At 47.3% G+C, this 16,301-nt stretch overlaps 1 protein-coding gene and 1 long non-coding RNA gene across 8 annotated transcripts in view; one reads left to right on the top strand and one right to left on the bottom strand.

Moving 5' to 3' along the window:
* LOC112669911 (uncharacterized) overlaps positions 1–7,887 on the top strand; it is a 44,552-nt gene extending 36,665 nt beyond the window's left edge. Inside the window, exons 2-3 of the long non-coding RNA XR_004816451.2 lie at positions 5,657–5,830; positions 7,791–7,887. This is a non-coding gene — a long non-coding RNA (uncharacterized LOC112669911). The remainder of the gene's footprint in view (positions 1–5,656; positions 5,831–7,790) is intronic.
* Positions 7,888–9,077: 1,190 nt separating this feature from the next.
* EIF4E2 (eukaryotic translation initiation factor 4E family member 2) overlaps positions 9,078–16,301 on the bottom strand; it is a 31,225-nt gene continuing 24,001 nt past the window's right edge. For 2 of the 7 annotated variants that reach the window (XR_003142647.3, XR_007405981.1), the window contains 2 exons: positions 9,702–11,786; positions 9,166–9,336 (listed from right to left, as the gene is read on the bottom strand). Coding sequence is in view for 1 of the 7 variants with exons in the window: in XM_025463453.3 (XP_025319238.1) it covers positions 11,747–11,786 (40 nt within the window). In the remaining 6 variants the exon portion in view is untranslated. Of the gene's footprint in view, positions 11,787–15,668; positions 16,041–16,301 lie in introns of those variants that run through there. The other 5 variants (XM_025463452.3, XM_025463453.3, XR_003142649.3 and 2 more) reach the window with 4 other exon arrangements.

The raw sequence follows: 16,301 nt of genomic DNA, 5'->3' as shown, positions 1-16,301 counted from the left end.
TCCAGAAGTCATAAAAGGAAAGACCAGCCAGTCCGAAGAGATAGCAGCAAGACTCTGTATGTGAAAACATTGGGCACAACCAAACAGTCTAGAAGAGAACTCTTGTGCCTCTGGTGGTCAGTGATTCCACGCAGAGCAGATGGAAGCACTTGGTAGCCCGGCAGATCAGAGCGGAGGATTGTCCAGGGGAGACAGGGTGATTCATGGACAGGGAAAGGAACTGAGCATGTCAACATATCATGGCCGGAATCCTTGCTCACACAGTCCAGAGGGACAGGAGACAGTGGAGCTGGACCTATCATCAGCTACCATAAGCAGGACACACTGTAGCTCCTCCCATTGGGAGGAGAGTGAAAAAAATGTTCACATTGCCCTAATAGCATCTTGTCTTCTTAGACCCTAGAGATCCCATAATAAGTTATATGGGCAGCCACTTTAGAGCCAACCTTACCTGCATACAACAGATGTGCTTGTTAAGAAGATACAACTCAGGGGATCCCTGGGTGGCTCAGTGGTTTAGCACCTGCCTTCGGCCCAGGGCGTGATCCTGGAGTCCTGGGATCAAGTCCCACATGGGGCTTCCTGCATGGAGCCTGCTTCTCCCTCTGCCTGTGTCTCTGCCTCTCTCTCTCTCTCTCTCTGTCTCTCATGAAGAAATAAATAAAATCTTAAAAAAAAAAAAAGATACAACTCATCCTGGGCTCTCTAGCCCATCCTTGGCCACCAACAGAATAGTGATTCCATCCTACCACATTGGATAAGCCACCCTGGACTCCTTACTAGCTTGTTGGTTCTTGCACTGGACAGGCAAAGGGATAGTCTCCTTAATACACAAAGAACTCCTAGAAGTTATTAAGAGAAGGACTATCCATTCAATAGAAAAAATTGGTCAATATGTGATCAGAAAAGCAAATACAAATTGTTCTTGGGAACCCTGGGTGGCGCAGTGGTTTGGCACCTGCCTTTGGCCCAGGGTGTGATCCTGGAGATACAGGATCGAATCCCACGTCAGGCTCCCGGTGCGTGAAGTCTGCTTCTCCCTCTGCCTGTGTCTCTGCCTCTCTCTCTGTGTGACTATCATAAATAAAAAAAAAACAAAAACAAAAAAAACAAATTGTTCTTAAATATATGAAAGAAACTCAATCTCACTCATAAAGAATGACACTGGGATTTTTTTTTTACCTATCAGAATTAGCATAAATCAAAAAGTTTTATAAGATACACTCTTGGTAGTTGTTTGCATTCTGCTCCCAATTCCAATGTGTGTGTGAGGGGAGGTTCGGGGAGCCCCCCACCTCAGCAAGCAATGCTCAGACACCAGCTGAGTGTCCTACAATTCAACTGAGTTCTGACACTGTCTACCTGGGGATGGCAGCAGGTCCCACAGGTAAAGGGGAGGGTTGTTGTGAATAACAAGACACCCATTCACCTTTGTGTTTCTGGATAGATTTCAGGAACTGAGGACAAGAGACCAAATATTATAACAAAAGACGCTTCCATTGGTCTTGTTGCTCAGCAAATTCCAGGAGCAAAACTCAAATAGAAATATGCGAAATACATTTTGGTTATCTGAATGACCAAATACATCTTTTTCTCTTTTTTAGAGAGAGAAAGAAAGAGTGTGAGCTGAGGGGGTAGGGAGTGGGAGAGAGAGAGAATCTCAAGCAGGCTCCATGCCCAGCTCGGAGACCAACACACGCTCCATCTTACAACTCTGAGATCGTGACCTGAGCCAAAACCAAGAGTTGGATGCTTACTGACTGAGCCACCCAGGTGCCCCTATATTTTTCTTATAAATCACAGTATCACAATGGGCTGTGAGGAAACAGATACATCATTGATGAGCGTGTGAGCTGCTGAGACATTTGGCTGTAATGATCAAATCCATCTACTTTTTGACCTAGCCTAGCAATTCCACTTCCAGGAATTTCTCCTGCAGAGATGCTTATACATGTGCAAAATGATGGAGATACATACAAGTTAGTTATTGCTGGTTTCTTCCCATTAGCAAATGACTGGAATTAATCCAAATGTGCATTATATTAAGGGAACTGGCTAAAAAAAAATCGTACATACACTCTGCTTTATAACGTTTACACCTTTCCTTGTCTTCTTTAACAGGATTAATATATCTTAGCTCCAAACGCAGCCTGGCATTTAATGGGGACCGTCAGGGGCATTCCCACCAAATCAGGAGCAAGAGCAAAGGCTCACCTTTGGCAGTATGATTTAAGAACGGACTGGGGGTGCTAAGCAATGCAATTTGGGAAGAGAAGACAGAGGTATACACATTTGAAAGGAGAAAGTGAACACTTTCACTATTAGAAGATAAGATTATCCACATGCCTGGAAAATCCAAGCAAATCATCGGAACAGCTACCACAAACAGCGAGAATTTATGAATTGCCAGTGAATGAAATTCGAACGCAGAGATCAAGTTTCATACCACTGCCTCCGGGTGATGGGCCGCAGGTGAGCCCAGGGGACCCCGTGAGCATGAGCCTATCACTGCACTTCATTTGCTATAAAACGAGGTTTTTGGGCAGAAGCAGTGCTGTGCGGAATACAATGATGATGACTTAGGCATTTTGTAAATCTGCTTTTGGCAGAGGTGTTCTGGGCAGCCAGTGTCCGCGGGGGTCTGCTCCAGCCCAGCCCTGTTCAGAGACAAGGAGTGGCCCCTGCCATCGTGGAAGCCCCCCACCCCAGGGGGAGGAACAGACAAGGGCATGGGCATGCACCCAGCACCGTAGGAACACGGGGCCTGCCTGTAATTCAGGCAGGAGGGGGCCAGGAGGGCTCCCTGGAGGAAGCAATTATCTATCTGAAGGATGAGAGAAGCAGGCATAGGGTGGAGAGGGCGATTCCCACAGCAGGAGATGGGCTGTGTGGAAGCAGGAAGAAAGAGTGTATCTGGGGACACCTGGGTGGCTCAGCAGTCGAGCATCTGCCTTCTGCCCACGGGGTGATCCCGGGGTCCTGGGATCAAGTTCTGCATTGAGCTCCCTACAGGGAGCCTGCTTCTCTCTCTGCCTGTGTCTCTGCCTCTCTCTGTGTGTGTGTGTGTGTGTGTGTCTCATGAATAAATAAATAAAATCTTAAAAAAAAAAGGGGTGTATCTGGGGGAACTCAACCTGCGAGGGCATTCACTGAAGAAATACGGGCAGTCCCTCAGTTAGCAGGGCCAGGCTCAGTCGAGTTGGTGTGAAACATTGGGGTTCGGGAGTCAACAGCTGAAAGAATTCTTGAATCATTTTTGGTGCAAAAATAGTGGTTTTATGAAAGTGCTGGGACAGGACCCGTGGGCTGAAAAAGCTGCACCCGGGTGGCGACGAGGTGACTGGTTATGTGCTCGGTTGGGAGGGGGTCAGGGAGGGCGTCAGTCTCTAAGAAATTTGGAAGCAGGGTTTCCAGGACCGCGAGGGGCTGGCTGCTGTTAGGGTGAGTTCATTTAGCCCCGTCTAGCAGAACCCGGTCGTGGGACCCTTCATCCGGGGTTGTCCGGTTTCAGGGGCCCGTAGGCTCGGAGGGTGATTGCTAACATTTTTCTGGGGAGGAGGGTAGAGATAAAGGGAGTTCCCAAAGGGATTTTCACAGGTTAGAGGAGGCTCCCAGGATCCTGGAGGTCAGGCTGGGGTCCTGCTAGGTTGCCTTCTGCCTCCAGCAAAGCCTTCACATCGAGGCGCTGAGCTCCTGGAGGAAGGTCACTCTGCTCCTCTCGAGTACTTGAGTACTTGCCCATGGGCGCGAGGGAAATTTAACTTTTTTTTCTTCTGCGTTTCTTTTACCTTCGTTATCGGAGGGAGCCACCCCACCTGGGCGGGGCTGTGGACGCTGTGGTGGGGGGAGGTGAGAGCACCGGACCCCAGAGGGGCAGTTGCTGGGGGTTGTCTGAAGCCAAGGCATACTCTAAGGGGCAGGCGGGAAGGAGGGAGGGAGGCGCCTCCGAGGCCGGGGCCTGGGTCTCGGCTGCCAGTTAAAACCTCCCAAGATGGGGCTCCTGGGTAGGGCTCAGTGGCTGAGCATCTGCCTTCAGCTCAGGGCGTGATCCTGGGGTCCTGGGATCGAGTCCCACATCGGGCTCCTCGGAGGGAGCCTGCTTCTCCCTCTACCTGTGTATCTGCCTCTCTGTGTCTCTCATGAATAAATATGTAAGTTTTTTTTTTTTTAAGATTTTACTAAAAATAAATAAATAAATAAAAAATTTAAAAAAAGATTTTACTTATTTATTCATGAGAGAGAGAGAGAGAGAGAGAGGCAGAGACACAGGCAGAGGGAGAAGCAGGCTCCACACAGGGAGCCCAACGTGGGACTCGATCCTGGGACCCCAGGATCACACCCCAGGCTGAAGGTGGTGCTAAACCACTGAGCCACCCGGGCAGCCCTACGTAAGATCTTTTTTAAAAAAATAAATCAAACCTCCCAAGAAGCACTCTGCCAAGGTGGAGGTGGTCAGGGATCTCTGCCAGGGGCCTCTGGCTGTTCCATCACACAGGCGGGGCCCACCCCCTACCTTTTGAAATGAAGGGCCTTGGAGGTCAAAAGGGTCAAGTGAGAACCATCAGGAGACAAGGTGCACATGGGGTCCGTGGGGCACGAGTGAGCATATATGGCGCCGCACTAGCGATAGCACTGAGGGGCCCGGAGCACGGCCTGGGCGGCAGAGGCTGGGCGTGGTGGGCACTTCAAGCAGGGAGAAGAGGCCAGGCCCAAGGAGCCCCGCAGGAGCCCTGCGCCAGGCAGGGCCAGGCCGGCCCCACCACGTGTGCTCAGCCCTTGCAGGACCCCCACCGCCTTCTTGGGACCATCCTGAGTGGAGAGCGAGTGGGGTCTGGGGAGGGCAGAATGAGGCCAAGGCTGAGGTAGGCCTCTGGCTCTTGGGCGTCAGCGTTAGCGGTCCTCTAGTCAGCGACAGGAGGAACATCTACGGCTGTGGGACATTTAATTGATCCACCTGCTGTTTTGGGTTCGTGGACCAGATCTCCTTGACTCATGTTCCCAAGAGAGCGGTAGGTGGAGGGGCGCTCTGAGCCCTGGCGCACACAGACGGAGGCCAGGGTGGAGGTCAGGTCAGTCCCTGGGTGCAAAAACTCATTGTGTTCACTGGCTGGGGGAGCGTGTAAAAATTTGGAAGTTTTGCTCTTGGGGTGAGAATTTGCTTCCCACAGAGCCGGTGCAGAGGGTCTGACAAGACGGTGGGGTAATGCAGAATGATTTGGGCAGAGGAACGTCACATATTCATGGTCGTGGAATCTACACAGTGTGGTCTGGGGTGAGGCTTCTCTGGTGTCGGAAGGACGGCATGGGGTTGGGGAGAGGATATAAGACGTCACCCTGCCAGCACACCACCATGCCCTCCTGTCCCTCACTGGACCTCAGGGGAAGCTACTCTATTCACTTGCTCTTGATTCTCTGTGGCCAGCTGGGGGGCCTCTCACCCACTGGAACCCCCTTGTAGCAGCAGGGGTCATGGTGTCATCAGAGGGCCCAGGTGCACTCTGGACACCAGCCTATAGACAAGGTGAGCCGTTGCCTCCCTCCATTAGGAGGTTTGCAACCCAGAGCTCAACTGATCCAAGGTCAACCTCATCTCTGTCCTTATAAGATTCGTGACCTTCTGCAAGGTGCTAACCTGTTTCTTAACCATCGGTTACAGGGAGACCATACCAATCTACCCACGGGGCTGCTGGGAGACTAAGTGAAGCGCGCACGGGAAGCGATCACAGTGCCGAGCACAATGGACTGTTCGCGAACGGGTACCATTTAGCACCAGCCTCCCCCATAGAGACACCTCCTGCATGGAGCCCAGGTCTGCACTTGGAGAATCCAGGTGAGTGAAGGTTACCTGTCCGCTGGCCTGGGCTCCACTGACTACATCGGAACCCCCAATCCTCCAGGAGATCTTGCTCCCTCCCCGGCCTTCCTGGGAGGCTACAGCCCCACCTGAGCACCCCCGCTACACTCTGCACGCCTCCCTTTGCATCTCCCTTGCTGTGTCCCGGAGCTTGTCCCCTTCAGATGGCGAGCTCTGGCGGGGGGACCACCTCAGGGTTCCTGTTCATCTCTACCGCACACACCATACTGCCCAGGCTCCCAAGTGGGAGGCCAGTGCTGGAGGAACATTCTGAGGCCTGCAGAAGCCAGCTGCGGACTCTCTTCCTTCGCAGCTGACACATCAGAGAGCTGTACTTTTTTATGAGATGCTGGGATGGAGATGGATGATTTGTCCAGGACGTTTGAGCTTGAGTCAGAAGGATCTTAGAGGGGAGTTCACTGGTGGAACGAGGCCTGGGGCTAAGTGCCAGGGCTGACACTTTCAACTGGCACCAGACAGGACTGTAGCCAAGGGAAAGCAGACCCAAGGCCCAGGGGCAGGGACAAGGAAAGATGAGAAATATCAAAACACAGGCTATCCAGGTCTCTGCGGAGGACAGAGCTCAAAGGAAAGGACTGGATCAGTTCCATTGCTCTTTGGCAAACAGTGGGAGTAGCTGCGTCTTCTGGATGTGGATTTGCAGTCCCCGTCCATAATACTTTTCCCAGCACAACCATCCGTGGATTGATGGAATGCCCTATTTACCAGCATGGCATTCTACATAGTACTTCTAATCAAAGAACCTTATTTAACAGCAAATGAAGTCAGGCAATGGCCTTGCGATCATGTAACTCACAGGCTTTACCACATCCCTCACCACACAGAAGTGCTGGATAGAGTGACGTGGCCTATTGGAGACTCAGCTATGATGCCGAGGGGAGACAGTACCCCGAAAGGGCAGAGTTCTACCTTAAAGGCTGCAGTATATGCTTTGTATGAATCTACTCTCCTGTAGCCAGAATTTGTGGGTCCAGGAATCAACGGATAGAGGCGGGAGTGGTTCCTCTCACCAGTCCACTCACGGTGGCTCTGCTGGCTTGAAGGGCTTGGTTTCCAAAGGAATAATGTTTCCAGTGGTTTATGCATACAATGGAATATTACTCAGCTATTAGAAATGACAAATACCCACCATTTGCTTCAACGTGGATGGAACTGGAGGGTATTATGCTGAGTGAAGTAAGTCAATAGGAGAAGGATAAACATTATATGGTCTCATTCATTTGGGGAATATAAATAATAGTGAAAGGGAATATAAGGGAAGGGGGAAGAAATGTGTGGGAAATATCAGAAAGGGAGACAGAACGTAAAGACTGCTAACTCTGGGAAACGAACTAGGGGTGTTGGAAGGGGAGGAGGGCAGGGGGTGGGAGTGAATGGGTGACGGGCACTGGGGGTTATTCTGTATGTTAGTAAATTGAACACCAATAAAAAAAATAGATATAAATCATAAAAAAAATTTAAAAAATCATAAAAAAAAAAAAAGGAATAATGTTTCCACCAGGAAACACAGCAATGGCTTCACTGGGTTGCAAATTGAGGCTCACCTGGCTATTTTGGGCTCATCAGGACACTGAACCAACAAGCTGGTCGGGGCATGATTCTACTGTTAGGAATACTGCAGAGGGGAAACGTAGGTGCTGCTACATGGCAGGGTTAGGGAGGACTGTGGCTGGAACCCTGAAAACCCTCTAGGCCCCTCTTAGAAATCACAACGATGAACGAAAAACTAAGAAAACCAAGGCAGGATAACTAATTCAGACACTTTAGGAATAAAGGTTTGGATCAACGGTGCCAAAAAAGAATCCTAACCAGCTAAGATCCCAGTTGAGGGCAAAGGAAATGTAGACCAAGTAGTGGAAAAGTGGTTATAAATATCAACTCCAGCCTCACAACAGACTCTGCGTATTCTTTCTAGATTGCTGTGCGCGTGCAACACACAACTTCCTTTCTGCTCCTTCTCAGGATTTCATGCAATGTCTGTTGGAAGCTAACTTTACCGTTTCGTCTTTAGGTAGGTACTGTTCTGTGCTTTTTTTTTTTTTTTAACTTTTATTTATGATAGTCACACAGAGAGAGAGAGAGAGAGAGAGAGAGAGAGAGAGAGAGAGGCAGAGACACAGGCAGAGGGAGAAGCAGGTTCCATGCAGGGAGCCCCACGTGGGATTCGATCCTGGGTCTCCAGGATCGCGCCCTGGGCCAAAGGCAGGCGCTAAACCGCTGCACCACCCAGGGATCCCTGTGCTTCTCTATTTTATCCAGACGAGACTGTGACTGGATGGGAGGAATCAGCGTGGCCCAGAGATCCACACAGCAGTTGCTGGGCTTTAGTTTCCTCAGTGTGGGACACAGTAAGTCCATCTTCTTACAATTAGCTGCATCTTGGGCACAAACAGTAGCTCTGGGGACAGTACTGAAGTTCAAATGAATGTAGAAGGCAGGGCATCGATGCTGGGTGGCTGCGGGGCAGGGCCGTACCAACTACTAAGCTCTTGCCTCAGCTTCACGCCCAGCATTTTAACTGCTTTGGTGAAACTGGCCACAGCTCTCTGCAAACCTTCCTGCTTTGCTGGGGGGCATCCCGTGGGATGCTCCAGCACTCCTTCCCGTTCCTACAGCATTACCCCTTTGCAGCAGTGGGAGGCGCGTTCCCGGAGCTACAGCTCAATCCAGGGGCTCTCCATCGCCAACACGCTCAGCAGCAGCTCCTTCACGCCAAGCCCGCCAAGCCCACCAAATCCACCATCTCTGCAGACGCAACCAGCACCGGGGGAATGGCTTCCATCCCGAGGCAGCTCTTCCTGGAGCTGCTGCCTCCTTGATTCTTCCTTTCCTTTTGCCTTTTTACTTACTATGCCAAAAATCCTATCCCATTGTTCAAATGACTTTCATGTGTTCTCTCGTCTCTCTGGACCATGACTTGACAGACACAGGAAGTTTCTGTCCATTTCTATTGAAATGGAGCGTCAAGTCTGCATTGTTTTAAATCCTTTATCAACTGAGGCCCTGTGATGTTTCTCTTTCCCTTGGTATTTCACATGGGCATTTGGGGACTTCTTCAAATTCTAATCCTTCAAATTTCCTTCCATTCCAATGGTCCTCACCCCATGTTGGGAATGAAAATGAACTGTATTTTGATATTAAAACTTTATACCAAAAAGAATTTAAATGGGAGTTTTGGCAATGATTAACACCAATTGGAAAATATTTTTACAACACATTTATGTCAATGACACTGATGGAGCGGCCACAATTACCAGTATCCCCACTTTCCTGTATTAAAGAGTCCACAATTTGGTTCTTGCGGATATTTTCCATTTATTACTGCAGTAGACAATTGCTCTGAAAGTGCAACACCAAATCACTTTGTCACAGCCTCTGCTCCTCTGCTGACAAATTCTTGTAAGTTCATTCTTGGAGCACCGTGGACCACAAGCTTCTCTTGAGGTGGAAATTTATTGCCACTGCCAATGTCACAGGAAAAAAACCCACACACATGAATAGCAGGATCAAATGAGAAGAGCACTGGAGGGGAGGAGGGGCCAATTTCAAATGGAAAACCCAGCAGAATGGTCATGGGGAAACAGCCCGCCTGTGCAAAGTGTGGAAGGGGACACCCCGTCTCCTGGCACCAACCTACGTCAGAGAGGTCAGCCTGCCGTGCACCTTGCCCCACTTTGCCCCCAGAGTAGATTGATACCATTGCCACTGCTGTGCCATATGGCAGTGTAGCAGAGGCCCACGGGGTCAAAAAAAAAAAAAAAAAAACATGAGAGGACCCCTCAAGCTAGTTTGGAAAATGGGTGGTTTGGCTAAATTGATTCCTCACCTCCCACTCTATAAACTGCTGGGTGAGCTCTGGGGGTAAATCACTCTTGTTCTAACCAGCACAGGATCAGCATCTTTTGATGGGAAAAGATAACTTTCAAATACTGCAATGACAAGGAGGAAGGGACACATGAGCAGCTCTAGAAAACACAAGAGATTTGAAAATCTGAATGAGACCAAAAAAAAAAAAAAAAAAAAAAAAAAAAGAAAAAGAAAAGCGCAAATATATGAATGTGAACGATACACCTAAGCACTCAGCCTGGCTGAGCCCTCCCTCCTGAACGCATCATACACATACGCACCCACTCGCACACACAACAGTCAGGTAGGTGCCCCACGGAGGGCAAATCCAAACGTCTGCTCTTTGGAATTCTCACGGCAAATCTTGAGTGTAGGCAAAAGTAAAGCCCTTCCTGGGGTCTAGACAAATACTCAGGAGGCACCTTTGCTCCCCATTTTAGCCAATGTTGCTTCTGTATTTGCCTGAGCCCTTCACAGTGGTCTGGGCACTACAATTCATTCTTCATACTCGTGGAGTTTAAATCACTGCTAGATCTTCTGAAGCGATCTAACGTCACCTGTAATGGAAGCACCTCCCTTTTGGCTCCTGTACTCCCGTTCTTTTGGGAAAAAGCATCCCAAGACAGTGGTAATTAAAAGGTGTTCAGGAGTTGGAAAATAGGAAGAGAGTAATATCAATACAGTAAGGAAATGCCTGTTACTCTCATATGACTTCTCTGAGACCAGGCAGCTACGGCCCTGGCCTTCGAGGATAGGTTTTAGGAGAGACCTTAATTTAAGGTACTGCGATCTTTGCTCACAAGAGCCAAGTAAGACAGTGCTCCTTGGAGGTTGCTGTAGGACTCGTACTTAGTACTTCTCTCAACCCTAGGTGCTCTTTTGACTTCTCTGACTTCAGTCCCTCTGGAGTCAGGTCACCCAGCTTCTCTGATGCATGACTGGTCATTTTGAAAGCGTGCTTGCAGTGGCCTATGAGGTTTCCGTCCAGGTATTATGGGTCAGCACACATTCACGAGTGTGTCTACCAGTTGATGAGGACCAAAAGCCGGTTTCCTCAGCCACTGCAGACAGGCACAGCCATGCAAAGAAAGCCACCAATCACGGTCACCTTTTCTTCAGATGCCCATTTCAGGATCTTAGAATTTGCCACATTAAGTGTTAATACCGGGTGACAACAAGCTTTTGCTTCCTTTCCTCAATGAGGGTCATGCAAGAACCCACAGAAACAGGCTGTACACACAGGCCCTGCTCATCTGGTTGCAGACAATGCCCTCAGCTCCAAATCCTGCACTTGGAACCGCTATTATAACCTAGCTCCTAATCACACTGGATTCTGCTCCAGTTTCATTTACCAAGGCATACCTTCTAAGCCGCCTCAGTGAAACCAGTGTGGCCCACTGGATTAAAATTCTAAGTGCAGCAGTGCCTAAGAAGAAAGAGTCCCACAGGAGGGAGGACTGGAGGGCATAAGGCAGGAGACTATACAAAATCAGTAACACATTTTCAGAAAATGGTGGGCTTGGGGGAAGAGAAATAAACAAAATGTCCCAATAGTTTAATGGCAGAGCTAGAAGAGAGCATTTATAGCTATTCCGGGACTCTCCAACAGAAAGCTTTTCCTGGATGCACAGACATTCATAATACTGATAACTCTCAGTCGACAGCTCTGGCTTGTACACGTGGTCACGATGCCCTCCATACAGCAGAGAAGAGCACAACAGAACGCCCGACAGGCATCTGACAGCACACAGCAAAACGAAAGGCTGAACTCCCCCCCGACAAAACCCCATTAAAAAAAAAAGTTTGTCTATTACAAAGTCACGTTTTCTGTTTTTCCGCTTTATAAAGTCAGCGATGCTGGAGGGTGTCTAGCGGAATCCGTCCTCCAGGAATGAGTGCAAAAGGGGAGCGCACGGCTCAGGGACGTCCCTTCAGTGAGCAGATGGAAGGACCAGCTGGAGACCTCCCATCCATTTCGGACAAACACACATATACAGAAAAGGATTATTGCCAGCTTGTGTACTTTCACAATGTGATTTTTGTATTTCGAAAGCTTGAATTGTCCCTGAAAGAAAAAAATGGGAGAGAACAGAGCATTCAATACACAGATCTTCTATAGGCAATGACACACATATGGGGCAGGGGCAGGAGGTAGGGGTGGAGATCTGAACTCAGCAGCTAATCTAATGCCAAAGTAGCAAACCACCTCCCAAGTCCCTTCAAACACTTCAACTCAACTACTTCCAAGAACCAAACACTAGAAACCCTAATACCTGGCAAAAGGGCACCAATTAAATATGATTATGGCACATTTACTCAATGGGACACTTGTGCAGCTTTAAAAAATAAGCCAAGGAAGCTCACCACTAATATGGAAAGCTATCCAAGAGAAACTGAGAAGGTACAGAATGGTCTATGTATATAGTACACTACCTATTGTGTAAGTGGGGGTTGGGGGAATAAGGTCATAGTTAATATTGCTTGTATGGGCATAAAGTCTATAAGGTCATCTTACAAGAAACCAACAATGACGGTTACATGGGGCAGTGGAGGGGGTGGGGGGCACAGCAGAAACTGAGCAGATGGAGTTAGAGTGGGAAGGAAACGCCTTTTTTCTCACACGCACAATGCACACACATACTTAAAATCAAATGATGTGATTTTTTCATGTATTCAAAAAAATCAACTAAACAACTGAAAACCTCTTGGTTGAAAACTTATAGCTCCTTATAAAAGGATATTCTACGAGGTGAAATCTGAGTACCACATACTTCAGACACTTAGCTGTAATTCTTGAAAGAGAAGCATGTATGTATGCAATACATGGTAATAAGACATGTCCTCTTAGTTGCCTTCTATTGGATGTGGAGAGGCTTGGCCACCCACCAGAAACCTTTCCTGTTCCACACTGGATATTCAACAGCATCTTAGCAGTTCACACTGCCATTTGAATCCCACAATCTCAGGGCTGGAAAGGGCTTTAAAGGACACCTCAACTGCTGTTGTAGCTCAGAAGTTGACTTTAAAGTACCTGAAATTCTAAAACAAATTCTTATTAATCTGATTTTTGAGTCATTATTTCCCTTTAGTTTTAATGGGGTATTTTAGAAGCTTTAGCTTTAACTGACCCATCTTTAAATTGCTACAATTTATTGGGTGTATGGCTATTGGTCCAGAATAAATATGAAAGAATATGCTTAGTCTAGACAAATAGCAGTTTCCAGTTAGCAACTGGCTAACAGATTCTGCGGCAGGCGGCCCATAAATAACAGCCCTCAATACACAAAGAGAATGACTATTAAACAAGTAGACTAAGAGGGGAACCAGAGCTGGTATAGGTGAACTGGGAAGAAACTGAGGTTATCTCAACACCCACTAGTATTTTTATAACTGACAGTCATGACCATGGAGCTCATTTATCAATGGCTATTGAGCATTTTGATGATTTCCACCTAAGGAGGTAGAGACCAAACACAAAGAAAAACTTAATGGGGTGATCATCTTTTAAAAAGGACTTTCAAAAGGACAGATCCCACTGAGGTGCCACAAGTAGCTAGCAAGGGATGAGTAAGAAAGTATCTGATTATAAAACAGAAAAAAAAAGCCGGCGTAACTGCTGTGTGAGATTTCTGAGTCCCCTTGGGGATGATGTACTACTGAGACTGCATGTCTGAGAACCCCTCTAATAACAACGAAGTGATTAGGAAGGAATGGTTTGCTCTGTTCCATTTCTTCCCTTATGTTGCCACGTCTATCTCCACAGAGCAACCAGATCACAAAAGTCAATCAGCAGGGAGAAATAAAATGAGTAAATAGAAAGGCAGGGTGTGGGACAGTAGAATCACAGAATTTTCTGACTGTGGGAGAATGATCTATTTGGGAATAAGAGAGCTGGCAAGCAAGTGTCTCACCCTAGCCCTTTCATCTGTTCAGTGATGGAGGAGAGAGCTTTCCAGACAAGTCATCACTGTAAGCAGGTCACCTTTATCTTTTGGAAGAGTCCCTGTACTGTGCTGGGGTTGGGCCACAAATTCTCTCTGTGGCAGGTAAGGTAAACTGAAGAGCCTATAATACTTTCCCATCCAGATATTTAGTATTTATTCTAAATATTTCTATTGTCCTAGATCTCTTCATGGTCAGAAAATCTAAGGAATCACAATTACTCTAAGGTTTATTTGTAATGTGAAAAGGAGAGAAGAGTAAGGAGCCAGGAAAATCGAGCTGAGCTTCTCAGAGTCTGATATAAAGGAAAACAAAGAGCAATGAGAATGGGTGACAAGCTCCTGACAATGACAGGCTGCTGGCAGCTGGTGGCTCTGGTCCAGCTTAAAAGAAAAAAAAAAAAAAAAAAAAAAGTGAGCTGAGAACAACTCACTGCAAAATTCACTCTGAGGAATGTGTTCACCTCAGACCAGCTGAGAACTAATCCACAGGTCAGTCCCTTACCCCAGGCTACAGTGCCAGAGATTAGGATACAGAGAAAGGAAGGAGAAAGACAGGAAGTAGCAGCGATCACAGGCAACTTTAAGTATTTTTTAAAAAGATGGGCTTCTGTTCTTTTAAAAGCAAACTATAATTTAGAAAACCCAGAGTGAGTTCCTAAAAGCTAACTCCTCTAACTACCTAGCAATGCTGTGAGGGTGCATTGGTGACTGGGAAGGACTTTCTGGTGTTTCTGTTTTTTCAATGGTACAACAGATCTTTTAGAAGGAAATAAGAACATTTTTACACCTTCATCTGTGAATTTATATAAAATAAGCAGCTGGGACTGGGTCCAGGGTATTAATTTAAAGGGGCTTTTCAGACATCAGTTTTTCCACTCTATCTTCATTTACTCCCAAAGATTTTACCCCCCCAGGACACAGGAGCTAAAAGACCTACAGGGCTAGAGAAATCAGAAAGACCTTCTCTACTGCATGACTCTTTGTCCTGGTCGTGGGGCCTCATAAATACCAGCGTCCCATCTAGACTGCCTTCCAACTTCAAGTTCCTAGGCATTTTGGGCAAAACGACTGCCCAAATACTCTGAAACAGCTTTCTAATCTACTCTGCCTCAAAATAATCGCCTTTCTTGTCCTTCTAGAGAAAAGGACATGTTCCAACTCTGGGAAGAATATGCTGAGGTAGAGGTTGGCTCCTGAGTGTGGACAACAGAGGAGAAGGTGGTTGGTTGGTTCCTCAAAGGAATGCCTCTCTGTTCTGGCAGGAAGGTGTCCCTGCGCTAGTGCCTAGCAGGGGCAGCACAGTGGTTCTGGGGCCTCCAGGGAAAACTGGGAGCGGAGCCACTGACTAGGAACCCTAGTGGACTCTCCTCCGGATGGGGATGTGAGTGTACGCTCACAATTCAGCCTATAGGCTTAAGTACACACAGTCTTCAGAGCAACATTCTCTGGCTGTCAGCTGTCCAACCCAGGCCAGCTCTGGCTTCCTCCTCTCTCCCTCACTGCATATGAAATAAAACTACAAACCCCTCCTAGTTCAATGGAGGCAAGTTTCAATCTCTAATCTCCCACTGAGTGCCAACTTCATTCCCCAAATAACACAGATCACTGCTCTGTGCATGTCAGCCCAGGCATAGAAGTAACCCTAAATCCTCCCCAGTAGCTAATCGGGACTTCTACTGAAGCCATGGTTAAAAGGGCAATACTGATTTGTAATGCAGATCAAATGAAACAGTTCTAGAACACTAACAGCTATATGTAACAGCATAAAATATCAGGTAAACTGAGAAGTATTTGTGGTTCAAGAATTACTTACAAAAAAATTAGTTGGGGCACCTTGGTAGCTCAGTGGTTGAGTGTAGGCCTTTGGCTCAAGTTGTGATCCTGGGGTCCTGGGATCGAGTCCCACATCAGGCTCCCCGTAGGGATCCTGCTTCTCCCTCTGCCTAGGTCTCTGTCTCTGTGTGTCTCTCATGAATAAATTAATAAATAAATCTTTAAAAAAATTTTTTAATTACTTAAATAGTTTTTATTTCTCCCCAGATCACAGTCTACTTGGAAAAAAGTGGAGAGGCTGAGGAGCTATGAATGGGAGGTACTGAGGAGCTATGAGTGGAAGGTACTCAGCCTCTTAGAGCACCTCTTCCAGGGTTAAGATGATAGAAATGAAATAGGGAGTCCTTTTCAGGTCTTTAGGACGATGAAGTGAGTCGACTTTTTTTGTTTTGACACTAATACTCCTCTCAGACTTCCACGTGCCATGAAAGCCATGTGCTTCAAGAACACCTAGGGTCCACCTGACTGGCTCAATCCATAAAGCACCAGACTCTTGATCTCAGGGTGGTGACTTCAAGCCCCACACAGGGCATGGAGCGTACCTTAAAAAAAAAAAAAAAGAAAAGAAAAGAAAGAGGGGAGAACACCTAAACTATCAAGTGCTCATGAAGTGCTTTCTTCATCTACCATATAAAAAAAGATACAAAGGCAACAAAAAGAACAAAGAGACTACAAAACGGTGATGATACAAAACATGTTTTTGAGGTAATCCAAAGATATCCTTCCCGAGGGATTCAGTGTTAGCAAAGGAGGAGGGAATCGTTTTTAAATTTCCTCCCATTCTATTTCAATTTCATTTCAAG

Source organism: Canis lupus, chromosome 25 (assembly GCF_003254725.2).
Source record: "Canis lupus dingo isolate Sandy chromosome 25, ASM325472v2, whole genome shotgun sequence".
In the NCBI taxonomy this organism is placed as follows: Eukaryota; Metazoa; Chordata; class Mammalia; order Carnivora; family Canidae; genus Canis; species Canis lupus.
This window is presented reverse-complemented; position numbering and strand designations above follow the sequence as displayed.